Here is an 8,618-nt window from a genome sequence, read left to right as displayed (position 1 = left end):
AAAAAAAAAAAAAAAAAGTGAAAGTGCTAAGAATAAGCCATTGTGCCTGGCCTCTTTAAGGTTTTATTAAAACAAGCACAAACTATAAACCTGTAAAACCTAACTATTTTTAAAGCTTCCATGAACTGCTTTAAAACAATATAGATTCTAGGCAAATAATGATCAATAATTAACCCTTAAAGTAAAAACTAGAGAACTCCCAATGTTTCTGATAATTTTCCACAGTATCCCAATTCAAATTACAAGGCTACAATAACTAGAATTGTACAATGCTACAGTAACTTCCTGAAGGGTCTCTTGGCAGGATTTCTTGAGAGTTAGCTAACCTATGACAGTCATGTACATGGAAGACTAAAGGAAGTTTGTACAGAAAAGAAGACTACATACAATGACACCAAAGATATAGCTGTTGCAAGACAGCATATAAGGCATTCTAACTTCCTGTGAAGAAATACAAAAAGAAACACATATATACACATTTGCTTAGATAGCAAGACTAGAACTGGAATGATACATTAAAAAAATTGGTAACTAGGTGGTGCCTGTGGCTCAAAGGAATGGGGTGCCAGCCCCATATGCAAAGGTGGTGGGTTCAAACTCTGCCCCAGCTAAAAAAAAAAAAAAAAAAAAATTGGTAACATTTGTTCAGTCCAGGGACAGAAGATTACAGAAAATGAATCAGAAGACTACTCAGTGTATTCACTTTTGGTCCTCTTGAATTTTGAAGCATGTGCATATACATCACTATTCTAAGACAAAACAAAGCTTTCTTATTTTTTTCTTGAGACAAGAGTCTCACTTTGTCATCCTTGGTAGAGTGCCGTGGCATCACAACTCATAGCAACCACAAACTCTTGGGCTCAAGCAATACTCTTGCCTCAGCGTCCCAAGTAGCTGAGACTACAGGCACTCATCAACATGCTTGGCTAGTCTATTTTGTTGAGACAGGGTTCTCATTCTTGCTCAGGATGGTCTGGAACCTGTGAGCTCAGGGCAATCCATCCCCCTCAGGCTTCCCAGAGGGCTAGCATTACAGACATGAGCCACCAGGCTTTGTTTTTTGAGACAGAATCTCATTATGCTGCCCTTGATAGAGTGCAATGGGAAATAGCTCACAGCAACCTCAAATTGTTGGGCTTAAGCGATTCTCTTACCTCAGCTTCCCAAGTAGCTGGGACTACAGGCGCCTGCCACAATGCCCAGCTATTTTTTGTTTCACTTGTCACTGTTGTTTAGCTGGCCGGGGCCAGTTCAAACCCACCAACCTCGATGCATGTGGCTGGCACCATCAATACTATACTATGGGCACCAAGCCAACATTAGGCTTTCTTAATTATAAAAGCTTTAATTTAAAATTATAACATTGGTCTCGGCGCCTGTAGCTCAAGCAGCTAAGGTACCAGCCACATACACCAAAGCTGGCAGGTTCAAATCCAACCTAGGCCTGCCAAACAACAATGACAACTACAACCAAAAAATGGCTGAATGTTGTAGCAGGTACCTATAGCCCTAGCTACTTGGGAGGCTGAGGCAAGAGAATTGCTTAAGCCCAGGAATTGGAGGTTGTTGTGACGTGTGGTGCCACAGCACTCTACCCAAGAAGACAGCTTGAGGCTGTCTCAAAAAAAATGAATAATAAAATAAGTAAATAAAATCATAATATTGGTCAGTTACATATGTAATACCAAAGTAGTATAGGACTTTCATACTGATTTATTACAAAAGGGCAGTAACTCCAATTTTTATTGAGTCTATTTTCAAACTCCACATACATGTAATTTGATTATAAAAGGAAACACTATGTGATTTCATTTTTTTTTTTAAGAGACAGGGTCTCACTCTGTTGCTCAGGCTAATCACCACAGCCTCAAACTCTTGGACTTAAGTGATCCTTTCACCTCAGCCTCCCGAATAGCCGGGACTTTTAGACACACACGACCACACTCGGTTAATTTTTCTTTGAGACAGAGTCTCACTATGTCACCCTCAGTAGAGTGCCCTGGCATCACAGCTCACAGCAACCTCAAACTCTTGGGCTTAAGCGATTCTCTTGCCCCAGCGTCCCAAGTAGCTGGGACTACAGGTACCTGCCACAACGCCCAACTATTTTTTCTTGTTGTTGTTGCAGGTGCATTACTGTTTTAGCTGGCCAGGGCCAGGTTTGGATCCGCCAGCCTTGGTGTATATGGCCCATGCCCTTCCCAGTGAGCTACTAGCACCGCCTTGGTTAATTTTTCTTCTTTTCCTTTCTTTATTTTTTTTTTAAAGAGATAAGATCTTGCTATTTTGCCCATGCTGGTCACAAATTATCTTTCCACCTTGGCTGGCCAAAAGGCTGAAATCACAATTGTCAGCCACTGTGCTCAGGCCCTAATTTCATATTTTTAATGGAGTCATAACAGAATACACACACACACACACACACACACACACACACACACACACACACACATTTTTTTTTTTTTGAGACAGAGCTTCAAGCTGTCTCCCTGGGTAGTGTTGTAGCATCACACAGCTCACAGCAACCTCCAACTCCTGGGCTTAGGCGATTCTCTTGCCTCAGCCTCCCAAGTAGCTGGGACTACAGGCGCCTGCCACAACACCTGAGTTTTTTGGGGGGGTTGCAGCTGTCATTATTGTTTGGCAGGCCCGGGTTGGATTTGAACCCACTAGCTCTGGTGTATGTGGCTGGCACCTTAGCCACTTGAGCTGCAAGCACCAAGCCAGAATATACTTTTTTAAAAAAGCATGCTTACTCTCTTGTCTGGACTGCAGGCAATGACTTTTCCACTTTCTTTTCTTGTTCCAGTGAAGAACTATTAAACACAAATAACAGAACACTTATATTATACACTACTAATTTATATCTTATCAATTCTATCTATAGGTAAAAAGCAAAGTATTCTAAGTTCCATGGGGGTTTTTTAAACATACTATAGCACATAACTAATGACAGTGCAGTCCAACAATCAGTTTTCAGTCAAAAACTTCTCCTTAAGCAAAAATAATGTGGTAGGCACTAAGTAGAGAACACTCTTACCCCCTAAGTCCTCAGTGAAGGGAAGTTACCAGTCCCAAGGTGTGATGCAACCAGGTAGCTTTCTCTATTCAACTGCTCAGTATCAGACAACTCAAAACCTAGGTTTCTAGCCCTTCCATCAACCAGGCCAAAGACGTGATAAATGTAAACAAGGACTACTCAGAAGAACATGCCACAACTTCTACCTCAGGCACACAACAAGGAGATTTATTACATTCCTGCCCGCCCCACCCTAGGCTAAATTATTCTAAATAAATTTTATTCAAAATTAGCCTGGGGTGGGGCGGACATGAAAGTAATAAATCTCCTTATTACGTTTATTTTTGGAGGATTTATTAAACTGCCACTACATAAAAAATAGAAATTACAATCTTAAAAAAAATTGCTTAGCTGATTTTACGTGCCTGATTAATGTAACAAAAAAGAAAAGCTGTGTTTTTTGGTTTTTGTTTTTAAATTTTAAAAGGCAAGTTCTCACTCTGTCACCCAGGCTGGAGTGCTGTGGTGCAATCACAGCTCACTGCAACCTCAAATAGTTGGGCTCAAGTGATCCTCCTGAATCAGCATCCTGAATAGTCCAGGGTCCTGCTCTTGCTCAGACTAGTCTCGAATTCGTGAGCTCAAGCAATCCACCCATCTTGGCCTCCCAGAGTGCTAGGATTACAGGCATGAGCCACCGTGCCTGGCCCAGGAAATTTATTTTTAATCTTAGAGATAAAAAGCATCATTTACCATCCCCAGTAAGCAGTTACTTGAAACACCACTAATATTGGTTAGAAAATTCTATCTACACACTTCTGGGATCTTCACAGGAAAAAAACAATTCTGTGTAAAAGGCTATTGTATGTATTACAAATTTGACAACTGGTTTTTAGAACATGAACTTGTACTCTAAATGTGATATTTAAACCACTACATACCCCAAAAAAGTAAAACAAATTTTACTTACGTCATTGGATTGTTATCTGGCAGGTAATAAATGAGGTCTCTCATAGTCATTTTTGAACGATCTCGTGGCTTCTGACTTTCACTTATAGCACATTTGTTTTTCCATTGCTTCTATATGTACAAACACACAGATCCACTTTTATTTTATAAATATAGAAGAATTTGAGATGTACTATATTCAAATACACAGTCTATTGTTACATTCATTGCAAATGCTTTATTATTATCCTTACTCCAATTACGTAATTTTATAAACTAAATATTAAAAAGACTGTAGTACATGACCCTTAATAGTTTTTAGTTTTTAAAAATTAGGGCAGACCTACGGCTCAGTGAGTAGGGCGCCAGCCCCAAGTACCAAGGGTGGTAGGTTCAAACCCAGCCCAGCCAAATTGCAACAAAAAAATAGCCAAGCCTCATGGCAGGAGCCTATAGTCCCAGCTACTCAGGAGGCTGAGGCAAGAGAATCGCCTAAGCCCAAGAGCTGAGGTGCCACCACACTCTACCGAGGGCAACAAAATAAGACTCTGTCTCTTAAAAAAAAAAAAAAAAAAGTAGTATCCTTTTTTTTATACCATGAGCTGACAGTGGTTGGACACTTAATACCAATTTGCAAGACAGCAATTTAAATGTCTTTTACATGTATTAACTCATTTAATCTTCACAACCCTCCAATGAAATAGATAAGGGTTGAATAGCCTTTATTGTAATGTTTGGGACAAAAATGTTTCAGATTTAATATTTCTTTACATTTTGAAATAAAAGTACATATGAGTTGAACATCCCTAATCTGAAAATCCAAAATCCAAACTGCTCTGATTTCCTTTGAGCACCACACCAGCATTCAAAAAGTTTCAGATTTTGTAGCACTTCAGATTTTTCAAGTTAGGGATGCTGAACCTGTGCCATTATTGGTCCTGTTTTACAGATGAGGAATAGATATAGATTAATTAAATTATCCAAAGTCACACAGCTAATAAAGGATGAAGCTAAGAGTCAAACCTCATGTATCTAACTCCACGGCCAGCATACCTCGCTACTGTTATACTATTCTTTTTTTTTTTTTTGAGACAGAGCCTCAACCTGTCCCCCTGGGTAGAGTGCTGTGGCATCATAGCTCACAGCAACCTCCAACTCCTGGGCTCAAGCGAATCTCCTGCCTCTGCCTTCCAAGTAGCTGGGACCACAGGCACCCACCACAATGCCTGGCTATGTTTTTTGGTTGCAGCCAACATTGTTGTTTGGTGGGCCTGGGCTGGATTCAAACCTGCCACCTTAGGGGTATGTGGCTGGCACCTTAGGCACTTGAGCCACAGGAGTTGAGCCATGTTATACTACTCTTAAAGGGAAAAAAAAAATCAATCTCTAAGATTAAAAAGAACATGGACTATTAAACATACTACAAACTTTTCCTATTTGTAATTTTCCTTATTGCCAATTTAGAAAACAATTAGGCCAAGCAGAGGCTCATGCCTATAATCCTAGTACACCGGGAGGCAGAGGCAGGTGAACTGCTTGAGCTCAGGAGTTCAAGACCAGCCTGAGCAAGAGTTGTAGTAGGCAGCTATAGCCCCAGCTACTCAGGAGGCTGAGACAAGCCCAAGAGTTTGAGGTTGCTGTGAACTATGATGCCTTGGCACTCTACCTAGGGCAGCAGAGTGAGACTCTGTCATTCATAAATAAATACATTCATAAATAAATACACAATAGCAATTCAGGCTCAGCGCCTGTGGCTCAAGTGGCTAAGGCACCAGCCACTGTACACCTAAGGTGGTGGGTTCGAATCCAGCCTGGGCCCACCAAACAACAATGACAGCTACAACCAAAAAAAGCCCAGGCGTTGTGGCAGGCGCCTGTAGTCCCAGCTACTTGGGAGGCTGAGGCAAGAGACTCGCCTGAGTCCAGGAGTTGGAGGTTGCTGTGAGCTGTGATGCCACAGCACTCTACCCAGGGGAACAGCTTGAGGCCATCTCAAAAAAAATATAGCAATTCATTTTCCTCAACTATATTTGTCTGAATTCAAGTAAGCATACCACGTGTCACTTGGATATCTTCATGTAAAAATATAACTGAAGGTTTATTTTATAAATGTTTGAGTATCTATATTACGTACATAAAACTTTTTATTTGAGATCTTCACCAAAAATATGAAAAATACAAATGAATAAAATACGTAGGGCCAGGCTCAGAGGCTCACAGCTGTATTCCTAGCACTCTGGGAGGCCAAGGCAGGTGGACTACCTGAGCCAGAGTGAAACCTCATCTCTAAAAATAGCTGGGCACTGTGGTGGACACCTATAGTCCCAGCTACTTGGGAGGAGGAGCCAAGAAAATCACGTAAGCCCAAGAGTTTGAGGTTGCTGTGAACTGTGATGCCACAGCACTCTACGAAGGGGACAGTGTGAGACTCTGTCTCAAAAAAAAAAAAAAAAAAGTAAAAATCACCATCACTGAGAATAGTGGTTTACTAAGTCCACTGGGCTTCTTCACGGACTAACAAAAGAATATTTTTCTAACAACAAGGGATGGTATATGGTTTTATGCTCTAATCAAAATGCCACAGATGTTTTTCTTCCAAATGATGCCTGATTAACACAAAAACAGAAATCCAGCAGGTAATATAAAAATTCTAATTGTCTTGCCTTACCTTCTCTTTCCTCAATTCTTCTTTTAACATTTCCCTCAGTTTCTGGGCTTTATATATCCGATATCTATCTGAGCATGGCTGTTTCTCCTTCGTTGGACTGGGGTTTGGCTGTGGAGTTTCTTGGTTAACTGTGGATAAGGGATGAGATTCTGAAGGAATACTAACACTAGGTTTAACAAGACTAGAAGTACTTGGCATTCGCTTTCTTTTGTGGGAAACAATACAGGAAGATTTACTGGATTCTTCAACATCTTTCCCATCACCAGTCTTTTCATCGCTGCTGAAATTTAAAAAGAAAAAAAGGGCACTATTAATCTTCCTTTATACACACTAGTGTAAAAACATAACCTGGTAAAAGTCGAAAATAGTAAAGTCTCATTATTTAAAAATAAAAAAAAAATAACTTGAGATTTGTGCTACTGATGACAAAGATTATAAAAAATTTATTTAGGACAGCACCTATGGCTCAAAGGAGTAGGGCGCTGAGCCCATATGCTGGAAGTGGTGGGTTCAAGCCCAGCCCCAGCCAAAAACTGCAAAAAACATATATATTTAATAAAACTTTATGTCAATTCTAATAAAAACCATTACTTTTTCTTTTTCTTTCTTTTTTTTGAGATAGAGTCTCACTATGTCACCCTCCACAGACTGCTGTGGCTTCACAGCTCATAGCAACCTCAAAGTCTTAGGCTTAAGTAATTCTCCTGCCTCAGCCTCCGAAGCAGCTGGGACTATAGGCACCCTCCACAACACCTGGCTACTTTTTGGTTGCAGTTGTCATTGTTGTTTAGCAGGCCAAGGCCAGGTTCGAACCTGCCACCCTCCATGTATGTGGCCAGCGCCCTATTCACTGAACTATGGGCACTGAGCCAAGTTTTTTCAAACTTCAAGTCCCTAACTACATTAGAGCACATAATTATATGCTTAGCTCCCTCAAAACAAACAAAAAACAACTAAGTTACAGAACAAAGCTTAATTAGGCTAATTTGAATTACCAGATAACCAAGAGATGCTTTTTAAAAAATAATAATTTATAATTAAGTTTATGGGCACAGTGGTTATGGCACCAGCCACATATACTGAGGGTGATGGGTTTGAACCCAGCCTGGGCCAGCTAAGCAACAATGACAACTCCAGCAGAAAAACAGCCGGGCGTTGGGCGGCATCTATGGCTCAAAGGAGTAAGGCACTGGCCCCATATGCCAGAGGTGGTGGGTTCAAACCCAGCCCCGGCCAAAAAAACTGCAAAAAAAAAAATAGTCAGGCACTGTGGCAGGCACCTGTAGTCCCAGATGCTTAGGAGGCTTTGTCAAGAGAATCGCTTAAGCCAAAGAGTTGAAGGTTGCTGTGAGATGTGACAGAGGCCATAGCACTCTACTGAAGGCAACATACTGACACTCTGTGTCAAAAAAAAAAAAAAAAAAAAAGAGACTTATCTATAACACCTTTCTTACATAATTTTAAAATTTCTAAGTCGATAGCATGGTGTTAGGTTTTATGTCACTGCAATCTTTTCAAGCTGAAAGGTTACAAAGCCTCAAGAAAAAAAAAAAAAAAAAGGCTCCGCGCCTGTAGCACAGCGGTTATGGCACCAGCCACATACACTGAGGGTGGTGGGCTTGAACTGGCGTGGGGCAGATAAACAACTGTAACCAAAAATAGCCTGTCACAGTGATATCTCCTTAAACTGTTCTAAACTTTACTTGCTAATCTGAGATCAGTCAAATCAAATACACAAAACTTCAAGCCTCTGAAATATTTGTATTGTTTTTGAAGATATACATTTAGCTACATAAGCCAAACCAAATTCTGTTTGAGGTATAACTCTACTTATACAGAATAAACTCTTCAGTCAAAAGTAATCGCTTAGGCTCGGCGCCTGTGGTTCAAGTGGCTAAGGCGCCAGCCACATACACCTAAGGTGGCGGGTTCGAATCCAGCCCAGGCCCACCAAATAACAATGATGGCTGCAACCAAAAAAAA

The 8,618-nt window shown here is 40.7% G+C and overlaps 1 protein-coding gene across 1 annotated transcript in view; it reads right to left on the bottom strand.

Moving 5' to 3' along the window:
* Positions 1-8,618, bottom strand: part of BDP1 (B double prime 1, subunit of RNA polymerase III transcription initiation factor IIIB) — a 114,892-nt gene that overhangs the window by 100,817 nt on the left and 5,457 nt on the right. Inside the window, exons 2-4 of the mRNA XM_023510861.1 lie at positions 6,636-6,912; positions 3,990-4,099; positions 2,757-2,816 (exon numbers count right to left, since the gene is read on the bottom strand). Of these exons, the coding sequence (XP_023366629.1) occupies positions 2,757-2,816; positions 3,990-4,099; positions 6,636-6,912 (447 nt within the window). The remainder of the gene's footprint in view (positions 1-2,756; positions 2,817-3,989; positions 4,100-6,635; positions 6,913-8,618) is intronic.

Source organism: Otolemur garnettii, unplaced genomic scaffold (genome assembly GCF_000181295.1).
Source record: "Otolemur garnettii isolate 467f Iridium unplaced genomic scaffold, OtoGar3 scaffold00017, whole genome shotgun sequence".
NCBI classification, from domain to species: Eukaryota; Metazoa; Chordata; class Mammalia; order Primates; family Galagidae; genus Otolemur; species Otolemur garnettii.
This window is presented reverse-complemented; position numbering and strand designations above follow the sequence as displayed.